Consider the following 15,889-nt stretch of genomic DNA (forward strand, 5'->3'; position numbering starts at 1 on the left):
ATTGGTTTCTACACGACATCGCTCCGGAACACTAAATCACTTAGCGGCACGCTTATGTCAGTTGGGTGTCTGAATTTTCTCTGGTCTGGTCAGGTCTTCGGCCGTGGCTAATAACCATCCCAAAAAAAAGGCTCCCATTTTAGACGGCATTATCACTTACAAACAGTTTACAGTCAAGGTACACTTATATCGGAATAAAAAGAACTATAAAAATTCAAGGAGCAAGTAGTTTGTATTTATTTAAAATCCTCCTTAAAATCGTATACATCACTTTTATTGGCGCTAGATAACGTGACGTTTTCTAGAACATCCGCTAGGTTTACCGCCTGTTTCTCGTTTCTCGCCTTTTTCTTTTTGTCCCTTTTGAACTGCATTTTTCTTAGTTTATTCAATTTAGTGTTGCCCTCTATTAGCATTTCGGGGTCCGCTTTGGTCTTCTCGCTGGATTTGTTAGTTTTGTCCAGCTTGGGTCGTATGTTGAGCGTGTTTGGAAGGAGGCTGGATTCGTCTTCATCTACTTGCATTTCATCGAGCACGACTTTCACTGGTCCTGTGCTTGTGATCTGCAGACATAAAACTAAAATAAATACATATTCTTTTTTTTTTTTTTTGAATCCTTCTTCATTGTACCAATTAAAAACCGGCTTACAGAAGGCGGTCTTAGTGCTAACATCAGGTCATCTTTAGGCCATGTAGAACTAACACTTTTGAAGCGTTCATACAAACTCAAAGTTAAAGTCGAATATTTTTTTTGATGCATAAATTACAAGTAAAATATGACATACAAGTCGGTTGATGGCGATAACTAAATTCGCCAACTTAAACCTATCGAAGAAGAAACCCAGAACAAACTTATCCGGGTTATTTTTTTTGTTATCATCATCTCACGGTCAATTTTTTTTTCAGCTATGAAGCTTGAGCAATTCATATACAAGCTTTTTATCGTTAAAGTCAACGTCAAAGTAATTATATTAAGATTTTGCTATAAGCTCACGTTTTATATAAACTTGAAACTTCTTGAGAGACATCTCAGAGATTTCATACGATAATTTGTCATTTACCAATTTTATGTAGCCTGGCAAACTGCACAACAAGGTTATTTTTACTTTGTTATAATAAATTTTCTTTTTAATTTTTGTTAACTTAACAGAGCAATTCCATAACTGGGAAATTCAAATATTCTTAACTCATGGAGTAGTAGTATAGTAGGTCCTATATCACACCTATGTCCTATATGATCGATTCAATTCTTTTAGTTGCATAAAACATGCAAATCTTAATTTATATAATAACTAAAAAAACAAATAATCAAAATACGTCGGCTGAATATAATAAAAATGTCATTAATTTTACTGTATGGAATAATTAATCTATAATCATGGAATGGCAATTAAAATATAATATATAAATTAAATTAATACCTAAATAAATCATAATTTACTATCCAAGAACTCTCTTATCGAGTAATAGCATTTATAAACCATCCAGTCACGTAATTTTGCCTTGAAATCTTTTAATTTTTGAATACAATAATGGAAAAAATATGCCTGTACACTTATTTTTTGATGTAAAACTTCTTTAGGCGCGACTAGGGAGTGACTCAGATGTTTATTCATTACTGTGAGTTGATGATTTTATTGTATGGTACTCCATGCACAGCCGAGATGGCCCCAAAAACTGCCAAAAATACCTTAATTGCTTCTTCAGTGGTGTTGTCTCCGAGGGCGTTGATGACCTCTGTCTCCATTGCCTCGTAACTGTTGATATCGAATTCGGGCGCCATTGTTGATACTATTTTGGCTTCAACGTGCACCTCTGAATCTGGTGTCTCTGGTGGTACCGTGAAGTACCTCACCTAGAGTACAAAACAAATTAGTTTTGTTTTCCTGGGATTAAAAATAGCCTATATAACTTACTCTCCGTCCTTTCAATTAACTCTATCCTAAATTGAAGTTCGTACATATATGTTTACATAATTGTAAGGGGATGGTGATAACTTCGATCGCCAACTTAAACCTAAAGATACGCGGATTCCAAACGCGCCCTGGTCTAAGAAGAGCCCACAACAAACTTAGCCGGGTATTTTTTTTGTTACCACCATCTCACAGTAAATTTATATTAAGCTATGAAGCTAGAGCAATTCACACCCAAGCTTTTTTATCGTTTAAGTAATCCTTAATATTATAATAGGATTTTTCTGTAAGCTTACGTTTTATATTAACTTTGAACTTATTGAGAGACATCTCAAAGATTTCATTTGGTAATTTGTTATAAAATAATATACAATTGCCCTTGAATGAATTTGCAATTTTGTATAGCCTAGTAAACTGCACAACGAGTTTATTTTTGCTTCTAATATTTATATTGTAACAGTCCATTTTCTTTTTAAATTTTGTTATGTTTTTATGGACATAAATTAAATTTTCAAATATGTACTGACTATGCACCGTCATTATTTTAACTTCTTTAAATTTATCCCTTAATGTCGCTCTTGGGCCCATTTTATATATCACACGAACAGCCCTTTTCTGCCCTTTTCTGAAAATAGAATCTATATCAGCAGCATTACCCCATAATAAAATGCCGTAGGACATATGTGAAAATAACTTAAATACAAAACGTTTCAATATTTGTCATATGACATCTTTTATAGCTCGTATGCTGCAGAACTAATACTGTTCGCTAAATTATTTATATGTGGGTAATTAGCAAGGTACACGTAGCATGGGCGGGAGACAATTATATCCCCGCCGTCCAAGGACGTGGGTTGGATTCCCACAACTGGAAAATGTTTGTGTGATGAACATAAATGTTTTTCGGGGTCTTGGTGTTTATCTGCATTTTATTAGTATTTATGTTTAGTATTCATAAAAATATACATCCGTCATGTACCCATAATACAAGCTACGCTTAATTTGGGGCTAGATGGCGATGTGTTTATTGTCATAGTATATTTATATATTTATATTTGAGTGTAAGAAGTTTTATTATGAGATTCATTTGTACCTTTCCAATGTTCCAATCGTTTAGAAGTATCCTAGCTGCCGCTTCTTGGTCGGGGACACCCCCTTTCTTATATCTTCCCATACGCGCCGCCAAACTTGCAAAGAATTCCTAAAACGAACAAACGGGTTTAATAACGACAAAGTTCGAAATAGGCAACAAAATTTATAGCGGCTCGAAGCCGGTACAAATTCCTTCAAATTTTATAAATATGCAAGTATTGTTGATTACATAGGGTTGCGAACTCTACCGCGATTTAAGCGAGACAGTCGCGTCGTTGTGCCCATAGAGTATTCAACTCAGGTATACAATACACAAACAGTTTGTTTGTGAGCTTCTTGCAACATGTCTTCTGCGGTCACGACTGAAGCCTTGGGGCTGCCGACATTTAAGACGTTCTATAAAACAATAAACTCGAATAATCTTCGATGATTAAAGCTTCATTAACTTACCTGTGGCGTATTAAATTCTGGTATACAATACAATGCCACTAATGTGTGTTTGTGTGCTCTCTGCAATATGGCTGTCGCGGGTACGATCGGGTCCTTAAGGCTGCCTACTTTAATGGCGTTCTTGAGCGCGACAGTCGCGTCGTTGTCTGAGCCCGAGTGGAACACTATGCCGGGACTGTCGAGGATCTTGATCTTGGAGTCAATTTGGACTGTTTGCATTTGTCTAGGACAACAAAAGCATTATTAATAATATAGATTCGACATAGCTTAATGTGTCTCGAAGCTGAAGTGACAGGCGGGGCTTAAACCTCGGAGAATCGATCGTTTTAGGGGTTCCCAAAAAATCCTTGTTAAAAAAGACTTTGACTCACTCGGACCCGAGAATCGAACCCAGCACGGTTTGATTCTCGGGTCAGACCAAAAATTGTTAGGCACATATTAGGTTTTTGTAATTTCTTTTTTTTATCTTTATTTTTGGAAATTCTGGAAGATTACCATGAAGAGTCTCGGAAGCCAAATCTCTTGATATAATTTTTATAATAAAGACTGAACCGCAAATAATCTTTAGAGTCTACAACTTGCCTAAATAAACAGGCTATCTAAAAACCTTTAAACAAAAAATCATATTCTGCGTAAAAGACGATTCCACAGTAACAATATTAATAATTATGATATGAAGTATTGAAAAAAGCTATACTCACTTCGTGACTCCAGGTGTACTCCCAACATTACAAGCCTTGGATCTATTAAGGCTGTTGATGATGGAACTCTTGCCGACGTTTGGCAAGCCCACCACTCCAACAGTGATGGACGTCTTGATACCTTTGTTAAGACTATAGTTGCCTAAAAGGCTCATTAGTAACTCTGCACCTACACACGCAGATCCTGAAAAAAAATACGAAATGATAACAATGACAACAAAAAAATAGTCGATAAGGAAGACCAAAGAAGGGATGTATGGATTCAGAAGAAAGAAGAATAATTGTTATGACCATGAAAGAAGAATAATTGTTATGACCATGAAAGAAGAATAATTGTCATGGCCATTCCACTTAGCTTACGATAAGAATAAGGTGTGATACTGCACTAATAATATCATCATACCAACCCATTATCGGCCCAATACAGGGCACGGGTCTCCTCCCACAATGAGAAGGGGTTAAGGCCGTACTCCACCACGCTTACCCAGTGCGGATTGGTGGACTAATAATATAACAAATATTAAATAAATACACTACGACAATACAAACTTCGCCGTTTAGCTCCAAATTGAGCATAGCTTGTGATATGAGTCAAAGATAACTGATGAATATTTTTATGAATATAATATACATAAATACTTATAATATACAGGTAAACACGCAGACACCGAAAAACATTAATGTTTATCACACAAACATTTTCAAAAGCCTTGGACTCAGACAGCAGGGTTGCTGCCCACTGCGCCAACAGGCGGTGAAATATATGTACATATATACATAGAGGAATGCCACAGAATAGATGGGAGTGGATAGAGAGTGCGGCTAGTAGAAGTGAGTAGAAGGAGAATAATTGCAGTGGCCACCCCACGTAAGGTATAAAGGCAAGGTATGTTAGAATACAAAAAATACGGACACCGAAGGTAAATCGACTTTCCAGGTCGGCGCACGGCATTTTGTTTAGTATATTTTGAATTTGAATAGCAATAGTTATACAAATGTGCCTTGCCTGAAGATGTAGTGACTGCAAAATCACTGAATCAGTTAAGGAATAGACTGGACAGACATCAAAAAGACATAAAGCTGTTTAGTCTATTATATAATAATTATAATAGTAATTCATTTAAGGGTAAGTATATGTTTTTATGACCAATTACCAGATGAAATCCTTGAGATGTCTCTCAATAAGTTCAAAGTTTATAAAAAACGTAAGCTTATAGAAAAATCCTATTATAATATTAAGGATTACATACATGTATGACAAAAAAGCTTGAGTTTGAATTGCTCTTACTTCATAGCTCATCATTAACTAGACTGTGAGATTGTGATAACAAAAAAAAAAAAAAACCTGGCTAAGTTTGTTGTGGGCTCTACTTAGACCAGGGTGCGTTGGGTACCCTCCTAGCTTTAGTTTTAAGTTAACAAATGCAGTTATCACCATCATTAGTGTAACATCTTAAATGTATGAACGCTTCATAAGTGCCTGTAATAAGGTCTACATGAACAAAACATTTTTTTTTGAATAATAATACTGCCACTGCCAGACTGCCAGAGTTAAGGCCTCTTCCAATAGGGGGTTTGCCAATAATCACCACACAGGGCAGACGGGGTGGAGATTGGCGTAGATGGCAGTAGTGTGTAGGACACTGCTGTCTGCTCTCTGCTATATTCCCTTAGTCGCCTCGTACGACACCCGCGGGAAGATGGGGGTGGTGACAACGGACAACATTCTTATCTGCCGTCACCACACGGCACGTTAATTAAGGGTATGTGTACAGTGTTTGGCAACTTTTCAAATAAGAGTTAGAGCTCTACCTTATTGGTTGCCTTATGTGATCAATACGCCATTTTGAACATATGTTAAATGACATGCATCATTAAATGCCTTGTTGCGTCGTTGTAACATAATGCACATTTATTTTTTTCTGATGGGTTTTGTAAAGAGCTTTATTTAGGTAGGCTGTGCTTTACTGATCACATCAAGTGCATGCGACTAAATGTAAGTATGTTACTAACTAACCTTTCATTTCCTTTTCCTTTACAATATGTTTCATTTTCCTTCTTCCCAGATTGTGTTGTTGCTGTTGTGTGGAAGCTTTGAAAGGGACGGCAGGTGATTGTCGACGCAGGTATTTGAGCCATGCAGTGAGGTTGTCGCGGGGGATGAGATCTGCCTTGTTGAGGACCAACACCAGCTTCTTGCCTGATTCACGCACTGCCTCCTCTACTTGTACACATCTTGTACCTAAGTGGAAATTTAATATTAAAATTTGGAAACAAAAACCAAATACATATTTGTTCTACCTGAATAGAAAAGGAATACTTAAATTCTGAATAAAAATGAATTCCGAAAGAAAGAAAAAACTATTCTAAACATAGATGAGCAAAAAATAACAAAAATTAATTTGCACTCAGATGTATCAAACAGATAACCTTCAATCATGCAGCCTCAATTCATACAGTTTATATTACTTTAAATTTTGCGCCCAACAAACACAATAAAAATGCATAATTAATAATTAATCAATTTGATTGCAAGCCTTCTATTCTTATTTATATGCTATTAAAGTTTATACTCACCCAAAGGGTCACGCGCATCAACCACCTCTAATACAACTTCAGCCTCGGATATAACTTTCTTGAATTCTCTGTAGTAAGTTTTCAGTGAATTCTCTTGCTGCCTGTCCTTGCCGTATTCATTAACGTTTTCAGTTTCAGGGCTTTTAAAAGCATCATGAACTTTACCCCTGGCTTCCGCATTTGCTACCTGAAATAAAAAATGTTTTTATGAATTAAATTAGTTTATATTTAACTCTAACAGTTGGTAAAAGTGCTTCCCAGAAAAGGTTTATTGCACATACATAATATCAACAGTAGCCCTTGTACAATATTTACTTGCTAGCAATCAAGCAGTGAGATGGACATAAGTGTCACCCATTCTAGAGTTGCAGATCCTGTACTTCAGATTTTTGTCTTACAAACATTGTGTCAAAACTCAGGGCTAAAGAATAGTTGGCACATTTGAGCTTTTTAAGAATGCAAATAAGGTCCATTTTACTCCAACGTTCAAGTATTCCCATACTTGGAAACAAATCCCTGATTGCAAGCAAATCTTGTACTTAGGCTATAGGTAAACTTCACAGTGTAAGTAATATACTTTTAGCATGTTGTTATGACTTATAATGGATTGCTACATTATTGCTGTGTCTTGACTTGAGCTGATATGCTTATTTTTGTAATTTGACTAGTTAAATCATCAGATGCATTGTCACAACATACCACTGACCGTTATTATTATTGTAAGCTGGGTTCATAGGTAAAATAATCCTTTCTAAAATTAATGCAAAAGTGTGTTTGTTTTTCCTTACTTTACACACTAACTATAGCACCAATCAACAGGATTTTTGATGAAGAGTTACTTAGGTACTTTTTATCCCATGGAAATGAACTTTTTAAAAAACTAACCATAATAAACAAAGGCGAAGAATGCTGTTGAGTTTGTGAATATACTAACATTACTTATTTAATTTTATATAAATTTTAAACTGACCAAAGTATCCATGCCAACAGGGTTCTTCTTTTTCTCTTCTAACCTATTTTGCTTCTCCAACTTTGCTAGTTCCCTTCTTTTCAGCTTCTCTTCTTCTTTATGCTTCTTTACAGCCTCAACCTCTTTCAATATGTCTTCTTTGAATGGACACACATTGGGTATCTGAACAGCTTTAGGTTTCTTGGACTTTGGATTTTTCTTTGCTTCTTTTTTTATCTTCCTATTATGATCTCTTACTTTTTTCTCAATTTTATAACGTAGGCGAGCTGGCTGCCTCTTGGATGGTTTTTCTGAAAGCACAGTTTTAAACATAAGTCTAAGTTTCAACAAAATATTTAGTTCAGATACTAGTACTAATTTTTAAAACTCCTAATAATTGCAGAGATTTAAGAAGACTAAATAAATGATGAAATGAAATTATTTTTGAGTTTTTGTCTATATTTTGATTTGTCTAACTTATCTACTATGAATGATTTCTTAAATTAGAAAAAAATATCTAATAAAATTGCAGGTCATTTATTTATTTAGATGAAATATATAAAAATACTGTAACAATTATTTTGCTATACTTAAAGACAATCAGATAAAATTGTGTTGTGCATTTATGCAATAAAAACAACACAGATTTTCCAAACAAAGCTATCTCCACAAGTTTTGTTCTCATACAGGAATTTAAGGATATGTTGACTTTACAACCTTTACAAGGTAGTAATTACTGCAACATTTTATTGAAGATTAGTTAATTTCTATCTCAATGTTATTATAAAGACTAGCATTTTTACAATCACATCTGATGGTAGCTGAAGATGCAGCCTTTGATGGAACATCCTTTACGTGTTTACTCGGAATGATTTCAAGGCAAGGCATCCCAAAAGATTAAGCTTATGTTAACCAATAACCAGCGCACGTTTCATAACCTATATTTCTTAAACAAAAGCATTTTTTTGCACTATTTATGTTATAATTGATGAAAATGCCGGTCAATTAGGTAAATTAAGTAATCTGTATGATTTCGCTTGTCGTAAGATGGTGTTTATCCCTGGCAAAAGTTAACATTTGGTAAAAATAATAAACCTCTACTTACTCAATTTAAATTTAGCCATTTCAGTAATTCAAGCGCAATCGAGCGTTATTTGTCTTGATTCAAATAAATAACCTGATAAAACGAACACACTTGTTTAAGCTATTCCACATTTGTTAAATATTTAGGTTATTAAATTAGTCGGGACATTTTCATCCCAAACCACCACAAAACCACCTGTCAATTTTCACAAACTCGCTTGACGTTAGACATTTTGATCGCAGCACAGATTAAAGAATTTTGTCAATGACTTATGGCACCGGTTGGCAGTTGACACTAGGGATGTACAAAAGTTTTTATCGTTGCTGTTAAAAATAACAATTTCATCGAGCCCTCGATGTTGCCATGAGTCAAGCATTATATGTCACCAGAGGTAGTAGGGACGCTTCAATGTAGGTATTAATAAACTAAAATCCATCCATAACTAAAAAAATGTACGATGTACACACATAGGTACTAACACAATAACAAAGTGTCAATAATAATAACAATTGTCTCTTTTATTCATTAAAAAGATTATACAATTTCTTAGTTTATTTCAGAAGGTTTATTTGAACATGTACTTTAATTATTATTCTTACAAATGGCTCTATCATCGTGTACGGGACAATCATAGATCAGGTCGATGCTACCAGAACATCCCTAGTTTATACTAGCGTTCTTCGATAATGAATAAACTAGAATTAGGACTAAAATACAACGAAGTTCACCTATGCCTTATTCCGTTTTATAAAGTTTTTTTTTCACTCACAAGGTTTTTGTTGCTATAATTTTACAATGGGTCACGATTTTTTTTAGAATAGGGAATCGGACTACTTTTCAGTAGGTATGTGTTAAATAAGACTATAAAAATACTTTATGGGATTTATTGACACTGACGCAGGCCCGGAAAAAATAATTTGATTGTGTCTCTTGAGTATATTTCTGTTTGTTGTTTTGAATAGTTGACTTTAAAAATTATTGTTGATAATAAATCTTTAGGTAAATAATGCTCTACTCTAGTTTTGCGTGTTTTATTATTATATTTTACATAGTGTTTTGGTAGTTAGAAAGTTTAGTTCAACAGTTTCTGTCAATCTCATAAAAAAGTGGTACAGCATTTATTCCGTAAGGTTAACTCGTAATTACAATTTGACACCCACCAACATAATGTGCTTCGAGATTTTTTTATTCTTAAGTACCTATACAAGACGTATTTAGGTACCTGCCTTCTACACGTACCTAACTACCTATTGGGTTAAAGTAGTGACGTTGAAAAAGAGAAATTGCTTTTTTTTTTCTAGTCTGCTTCTTCCCGGTAGAATCTGCCTTTCGAATCAGCGGTAGATTGACTGAAAACCAACAGATTTCATGTACCTAGTTTTCGAAGTAGTAGGTAGAACTACTTGTAATAATTAATCAAATTTGAATTGAATTTTGTATAGGTAGGTAGGTACAATCTAAGCTGGGTATTTAAAAATCAATCAGAATCGTGTTCGCTAGTCTAAATTCAACACCCAGATTCATAAATATTATCGATATATTTATACGACCAGCCATAGTTGCGTAAGTCACTATAGACTTTCATTCAACCTAATCCGACTTTTGAGAAGTTGTCGTAGGTAGGTACCTAATCGATTTACAAGATTTTTTTTAATTTCCCATTTTGTTACATATGTTGTGATAAAAACTATCAAGTAATGTTATGTAATCGTCGTTGATAATCCCGTTGAACCAGTAGTTAAATGTAATGATACACCGTCACGTCGTCTAAAAAATACCCCATCAAAGAATATGTGAACAAACTATCCGAGATGTTAACTTTAAATTTCACTTAAAATTAGTCTATCGTTTGAAAGATAACAAAACAGTCTTATAGCACAAGTTTGTTTACAAAATTTGGCTGAATGATTTATTTCAAAATTTTAATTGAATTTAGGTACCTACGCTATATACCTACCTAACTTGGGTAATGCTTTAAGGGAGTACTAACAACGACATGATCAAAGGAGAAAGAATGAACTTGTAAATTTGTGTTTAATAGGTACCTACGAGCTCGCAAACAAAATATTAGTTGAATGATTTTTATAAGAAAATTTTAAATTAACTTGTGCTAGGTATATAACATTAGTTACGCTGTATGAGAGTTCTAACAAAAACATGATCATAGATGGAAGTATATGTTCATCGCCACCGCATGACTCCAAACCAGTACATCCGAATTAAATTTATAGTCACGGGCTACGGCTAGGCTATAGGTAAACAAAACACGTCTTGTTCATTCATTGTGTACCGACATTTCGTTGAATGAGCCGCCTTGCATAGCGGCCGGCGTCACCAATGCCACATGACATGCTTTGTTCACCGGGAGCAGCTGCATTCGAATCGCGAAACGGTCGTATACCTGAACAGGTAATAGAAGCAACAGGTCATTTCATCCGCCGAGGGGAGCTCCGCGCCGCACGAGCGGCTGACTCGATCCCAGCCTAATAACCACGCTAGTCGTGTTCTGCCTTTCACGGTGGGTGTATGTCGGTTGGCGCTCCGCTGTACGCAGACTTTCACGCGAGTGATTATATCGCGGTTTCAAGTTATGTGCGCGAACGCACGCTTCAATAACCCGCCGCTCATTCGATCGTGACAGTGCCAATGTCTCCCAGTCTAGAGGGGATCATGTTCAACAGGAACGCAAACCTGTCAGCGCGACGGCCGCTGCTTGCTGAACCGCAAAAGCCTGTGGTGATCCCACCGAGAGCACCGCCCCGAGACTATGGTCCGCAGAGACCTTTACCCGCACCTCGGAATCTACCACCCGATTGTCACTACGACTACAAGACGGAGTGCTGGAAGCCGTCGAACGTCGAAATCGAAAAACGACTGCAGGAGACGAGAGCTCGGGAGAAGATCGGTTACTTTCAAGACAAAATAACACCTCCCGAGTTGAATTTGGACCGTAGGGAGGCGGAGTTAGTGTTCAGATTCGACCCTCACGCGTCCGCTGAATATTTATCGGGTCAGTATCAAGCTCCCACAGTTCAATATGCAAAGCCCCCGACGCCGGTAAACGGGTTTGCTAACCGTCTACCGGAGAGAGACGGCCCTTTTGTGTTTGGAGTCCACAGCCCTAGCCAGTTTCCTATTCCGCGTCGGGATGAGGACGACTACGATTATTCCGAAGTGGCCGATGAGAATGGTCGTCCTGTGATACGAGACGATGAGTCTGCAAACTTAAATTGCTGTGATAAAGTGAACGAGTGGGCTGTGCGGGATAAGAAAAGCCGAAGGACATTAAATCGAATGTTCCAAATCAAAGATAGGCGAAAAGTGAAAGGTGGGAAGAAGGAGAAGATTAAGTGTGTGCTAGTGGGTGATGGAGCTGTAGGAAAAAGTTCTTTAATAGCTGCGTACGCGCAGGACACATTCCGGGAAGATTATCAACCCACGGCGTACGACACGTTTAATGGTGAGTAATTAGTGGTTCAACCAAGATATTATTCTTCCACGCAACTTATCATTAATGGCCCTGATTTGGAAAGATAAATATAGATTATAACACTGTATGATTAATTGTTTCTAAACCGATAACATCGTTAATAATGACAAGTTTTATCAACGAGCGCCTTAAACATTTTGAGCTGGACTTGTTGTCCAATTATCCTTTGATATTATAAGTCATCATCATTTAAAACCTTTAGTCTTAGAATTTACTACTTCGGAGATAAAGATTCTATCTTCAGTTGGTAGTTGGAATCTTTATCTCTGATGTTCTTTGAAATCTTATAACTGGTTGTGGCTTTAGAAATGAAAAGTCTAGTCCATTCTCATTTAAATTTGATCAGGATCTTTGGGAACAGAGATTAAAGTAACATTTGAACTCATCACTGCAATATCACTATTCAAGTAACTCATTACAGTAAGTTCGAAGTTACTAGGTTGGAAAGATCTGAAGATCCAATTACAGCTGTACAACTTTCTTTACGCAATTAATAAAATAAAATAACAAAGCAGTCAAAGTACGATCTAACACGAACACAACTTTTTATTTGTTGCGTTTAGGTATGTCAGCGCTATTATAGTTCTTATATTATTTTTCAATAAATAGTAATTTTGAACGATCGATTATTATTCTTGCTGCAAGTTTTACTCCTTTATTTAGTTCTGTTTTCAAGAAATGTATCTAAGCCTTGATATCATTGTAAAATGTATAGGCGCGTCATATCGCGATAAGATATCGAAATGACTGCAAACAAAATATTTTAATACAATTTGTCTTGATACATTCCTACATAATGGTCATCGTATTATATGAGTAGGTACCTATATGTTTTCAGTTTTCGTATAAAGGGAAAATGTTTTTTCATATTTCTATGGTGCCAGTAAAATTTGCCATTAAAGTTGCATTAATGATTGCGTTAGGCTGCCTGAATGTTCCATAGAAAAAAATTTAACACAAGTTATTTTATTTTATCGTAATATAACTGAAATGTGGGTAACTCGGTTTTAAAATCCCTGATTAGGTACATAAAAAAAAAATAAAAAAAAATTCTGCAGTACTGGTTATTGTTATACTGTCCTTCATCTCGCCTAGAGTTATATGTTATCCTTTTATTACCATAATTAAAATCAAAGAAAGTATTACCTTCTACTCGGACTTCACATGGGTTGACAATATGAACAAATATCGCCTTTAAATTCAAGTCACGTACCGTAAGTATCAGATACCGAATTCTACTAATTACCTAATGAAAAAACCCAAACCATAGATATTCTGCTCACGTGTGACCATAGACGAGTCTGGAATATTAGTTTTTGAAGAAAAAAAAGGTATAATTAAAGCATTTCAGCACGTAACGTAACACAGGTCAAAGCACCTTTTTATTATGATCCTATAGAGCTTGAACCAATTAATGTCTTGTCTCTAGGATGAATACAAAAGAGATATGCAGGATACATGACAAGCAAATGCTTGTATTGACTGCTAACTACTTAGTTCCTTTATAATAACATAATCCACAATACAGGATATGAAAGCTGAAGAAATTGACTGACTTTGTTGGATTAAAACATATTATTTCATAGCTGAATTCGTGATGAAGGCTATTTAACAACACCACCTTAAGGATCTGAGAAAACGATGTAATATAGCGGACGAACGATGCGGCACGGTAGGTCGGGCTTCGTAGGTAGTTTATCCATTTATCATTATATTGTTCTTGTGTCTTTTTTATTATCATATTGTTTAGGTACAGTTATGATTTGGGAACCTTCTCTTTATATGAAAATCGAAATCAAAACAAATCTTTTTTAAAATAAGTAGTCTAGACTAAGGAGATTAAGATATACTAAAGATAAACAAAAAACTACAGCAACGTTCACTCAAAACTGAATAACCTTGCGAGGCGGTCATTGTATTGGTAATAAAGGACTTAATTATTCGTAATATTAAAGAACCCGTCAACAGACAAATCCTTTGAAATAAAGTGGCTACAGGTAAAGCCAAAATGGGGAGTGGCGCCACAGATAATAACTTTGGAAAGGACTTAAAGAATTTAATACTGTCGCCAGGTAGTGTAAGGAAACTTTGATTATTTGTGTGTAAAAGAGTAAGCTAGGCTATGTTGTCTACACACTTGCTTTGGGAAGGCTTTTGCCCAGCAATGGGATGTTAACAGGTCCAGAGTTTCTGACCATCGAAAATGAAGATGTTCTTATTTGGGGGGCTTCCAATGCAAAGCTGACTATCATTCATAGTCATTATAATTCACACATATTCTCAAAAAGGGGTGATTGTAATTGCCTATTAAGATTCTAATGCGCTTTATTAATTAACCTAGGTAACCCTTAAATCCGATAATGATTTGGGTGATGCGAAGAGAAATAAAAGTTTTACCAATTCTTAGATGATGATTAACGAGTCATTAACTCTGCAGTTAAATAGAAAGAAAAAAAAATCTTTATCCATTTTATAGAAAAACAACTTAGTAAGGTGTAGAATAGGGGATGAAAGTGTTTATGGGAAAATGTTTCTTATCAGAAATAGTACGCTTGCAACCGAAAAAATTCAAATGCCAAAGAGTATTGAAAACATCAGCCTTTTTCATAGGGCAAGAGTTCAAAGAATTCCACTTCTAAGTGACGTATGTTTCTATAAATGACATAACATCATGAACAAATCTTGAATTGCAAGGCACTATACATTATACAAGGTACTTCCCACCATTTTATTACCATGTTCCTTATTATTCATAATGTTTAGCTCTTAGATTTCCTAGAAACCATTGAATTCACACTGTAGCTAATGTGAAAGCCCAGAACAATGTACTTTCGCCGCAGTATTTGCATGCAAATGATGTGGAACTCATGCTTCCTTCACACGGAAAGCAAATTGCAAGTTTAAACCTTTTCAATTCCGATATTTTAAGCTGTGCCGCCATAGCTTTTACCGCGTTAATTTGAAAAGAGGCCAAAATAGCTTATATAATATGTTCCTTTCTCAGTTATTACTTCTACTATTTAAATGTCTAATTAGATTATTTCAAATCGAATTTCGTCCTAAACTTTTCTTCAGGGCCATCCATGCCCGCTATGATATTCCTAATAATTGATTCAAAAAGTTTTCAGATATTGTTGCAGGTGGAGAATGATTTCATCTTTTTATATAAGTAATATCTGCTATGAGAGAGAGATAGAGAGAAAACAGTGCCCAGCTGCACGGCTAGCATGGGCAGGAGACAATTATATCCTCGGGGAAAGGATATAAATTAATCTTCTCCCACAGCTTTATCAACTCTCAGAGCACTGGCACACAAATGGAAATAATATCCAAATAATATATGTGTATTAATAAACGGGGGTAAACTTCTCCTATTCCATGTTCCAGTGATTTAGCAGGTGGGCACGTTAATTATATCCCTTGTCAGGGGATATGATCGGGGGATATAATTTTTATCTCCCGCCCGTGTTAGCCGTGCTGGGAGTAAATAAAAAGCACCCGTCTCTTAGATCTTGTGAAGTTTTAGCCTCCTTAGTGAGCCACACTTAGCGTAAGTAGAAATGTTCTGAGATACCTACTGCCTAAGAACGCGCAGAATAGTATAGATCAATATATATAATATATATATAATAC

At 35.6% G+C, this 15,889-nt stretch overlaps 2 protein-coding genes across 2 annotated transcripts in view; one reads left to right on the plus strand and one right to left on the minus strand.

The window, feature by feature from the left end:
• Positions 1 to 209: 209 nt before the first annotated feature.
• LOC120625851 (guanine nucleotide-binding protein-like 3 homolog) lies at positions 210 to 9,004 on the minus strand. Its single transcript, XM_039893092.1, has 9 exons — positions 8,788 to 9,004; positions 7,704 to 7,993; positions 6,734 to 6,920; positions 6,174 to 6,398; positions 4,157 to 4,340; positions 3,456 to 3,678; positions 3,007 to 3,114; positions 1,691 to 1,855; positions 210 to 563 (listed from the first exon to the last, which is right to left on the minus strand). The coding sequence occupies exons 1-9, from the start codon at positions 8,804 to 8,806 to the stop codon at positions 237 to 239; spliced, it is 1,728 nt and encodes a 575-aa protein (XP_039749026.1). The 5' UTR covers positions 8,807 to 9,004; the 3' UTR covers positions 210 to 236.
• Positions 9,005 to 11,129: 2,125 nt separating this feature from the next.
• LOC120625833 overlaps positions 11,130 to 15,889 on the plus strand; it is a 66,795-nt gene continuing 62,035 nt past the window's right edge. Inside the window, exon 1 of the mRNA XM_039893068.1 lies at positions 11,130 to 12,226. Coding sequence (XP_039749002.1) covers positions 11,413 to 12,226 — 814 coding nt within the window. The 5' untranslated portion in view covers positions 11,130 to 11,412. The remainder of the gene's footprint in view (positions 12,227 to 15,889) is intronic.

Source organism: Pararge aegeria, chromosome 8 (assembly GCF_905163445.1).
Source record: "Pararge aegeria chromosome 8, ilParAegt1.1, whole genome shotgun sequence".
Classification (NCBI taxonomy): Eukaryota; Metazoa; Arthropoda; class Insecta; order Lepidoptera; family Nymphalidae; genus Pararge; species Pararge aegeria.